Source organism: Fulmarus glacialis, unplaced genomic scaffold (genome assembly GCF_000690835.1).
Source record: "Fulmarus glacialis isolate BGI_N327 unplaced genomic scaffold, ASM69083v1 scaffold2389, whole genome shotgun sequence".
In the NCBI taxonomy this organism is placed as follows: domain Eukaryota; kingdom Metazoa; phylum Chordata; class Aves; order Procellariiformes; family Procellariidae; genus Fulmarus; species Fulmarus glacialis.
This window is the reverse complement of record NW_009234995.1, coordinates 188-1,983: the sequence shown is the minus strand read 5'-3', so window position 1 is coordinate 1,983 and position 1,796 is coordinate 188. Positions and strand designations below refer to the sequence as shown.

At 57.3% G+C, this 1,796-nt stretch overlaps 1 protein-coding gene across 1 annotated transcript in view; it reads right to left on the bottom strand.

The window, feature by feature from the left end:
• Positions 1 to 71, bottom strand: part of PEMT (phosphatidylethanolamine N-methyltransferase) — a gene marked incomplete at its 5' end in the record, with an annotated part of 38,695 nt that extends 38,624 nt beyond the window's left edge. Inside the window, one exon of the mRNA XM_009585809.1 lies at positions 3 to 71. Coding sequence (XP_009584104.1) covers positions 3 to 71 — 69 coding nt within the window. The remainder of the gene's footprint in view (positions 1 to 2) is intronic.
• Between the last annotated feature and the right edge of the window lie 1,725 nt (positions 72 to 1,796).

Here is a 1,796-nt window from a genome sequence, read left to right as displayed (position 1 = left end):
ACAGCCGCAATGAAGCCAGAGTCGGTCACGTCCACGTAGCCGAAGAGCCGCGCCATGGCTGTCACATCCACCTGGGGGGAGAGAGCCAGTTACTGGGGGTGCGGATTCCTGCAGGGGCACCGGGCGTTGCGCCCGAATACGGGGCACTTCATCTCAAACCGAATGCATCAGCTGCCCTGAAAGAGCGGACGAATCTTTTAACGGCCCTAAGCAACACGTTGTTATGGCTTGCAAAGCACTATGTCAGGGTGCAAAGCCAAGAAGAGGGGTGGGGGCTCCTCCAAGCTGGCTCCCCGCGCACCTCGGGGGCACCGGGCTCTCAGGGAGCTCCGCGTTTGCAGCAACGCCCAGAAGGACACGGGCACTGCGAGGACACTGCTACTGTGAGGGCGAGCACCAGCCCTGCGGGGCAGCTGCCAACCCAAGCGTGTTTCCAAGCCACAGGCAAGGGAGCACCGTTTCACAGCGCCTCGGTGTCCCCAGGGACGGGGGACTGTCCCAGGGATGCTGGTCTGTGTGGGAACTCCAAGCAATGAACCGTGTCAGCCTCAAATTTGCCTTCCATAAAGTAAGACTGATGCAAACCCCCTCCACAGTGAGGGGGGATGCATTTGCATTGTAAGAAGCTGCAAAGGACTTCCCTGTCTTACTTAATGACAACAACAACAAAAAACCCTTAAAGCTCACTGTTTTTCCCCCTTTCTCCTTTTAAGAAAGGATCTTTTTCCCAGGACGGCTCCCTGACATTGTCAGCGTTTTTACGTGCAATAAGCCATGCTGCTTCTCCCTCCCTGCCCCCTCTCCCTGCAGTGGTATTCGGATGAAAAACAGCCAGTGCCTTTTTTTTTTTTTTTTTTTTTGCCAAAAACTTTGAAAACAAAAGACAAAACAGCCCAGCCCAAGCCCTTCCCTTGCTTGAATCAAAATCAAGAGAACATCGAGACGTGGAAGGTTTTTGCTTCCCAAACACAGCTGTGTTTGCAAGTCCTTTGGATGCCAGGGGACAAGAAAGGCTTGAAAAGGCATCGGCTCCACCTCGCCCGTCCAGGAGAGAAATTCCAACCGGCTCCTCACAGGTTCTTTGAAGGAACCAGAGCTGCAGTGAGATTCATGGAGAGGGGCTGCTAAACCTGCTGTCTCTCGTAGCCAAGAGCAAAGGCCCTGGGAATGGCTCCCGCGCTGTCCCGGGGCACGTCCAGCCGCACCAGGTGCCTCCTGCGCAGCCGCGACCGCCCACGGTGCAAAGTGCACGAGCAAAGGCCGTGCCGTCCCGGGGAAACGGGGGGATCCTCACAGGGGTCCGCAGCTGCCTTCAAACCACCCAAAACCCAGCTCCCACGGGCTCCTCCATCCGAGCCCTCGGGACGCGGTTGCTGGCAAGGAACGAAGGGAACAGCCCCCAGGGCCTGATCCTCACCCCTATTCCCACCCTCCCCGGCCTCTCCTCCCTTCTCTTCACCCAAGCAGCCCTTTGCCGCCAGTCCTCGTCCCTTCAAACCGAGCGCTGTCAAGCTGTAACCCGGGCACCGAGACAGGGCACTGGGGTGGGGCCGAACTGTCTGGGGCCCCCTTCATTTCACAACCGCGGGGGTTTCCCGCTTCAATTGCAAAGCCGCGGGACAAGAACAGCTTCTTTCCTCTCGTTTCGTACGGCGCTGAGCACACCAGGCTGAACAAAAGCTTCTTGACCTACTAACTCCTGGCTGGCAACATCGTTAACATGGCACTCACCTTTTTTTTCTCCTCTTCAACAAGCAAATTCGCCGCTGCCAGCGGGAGGCAGATTGGCCTGTGCC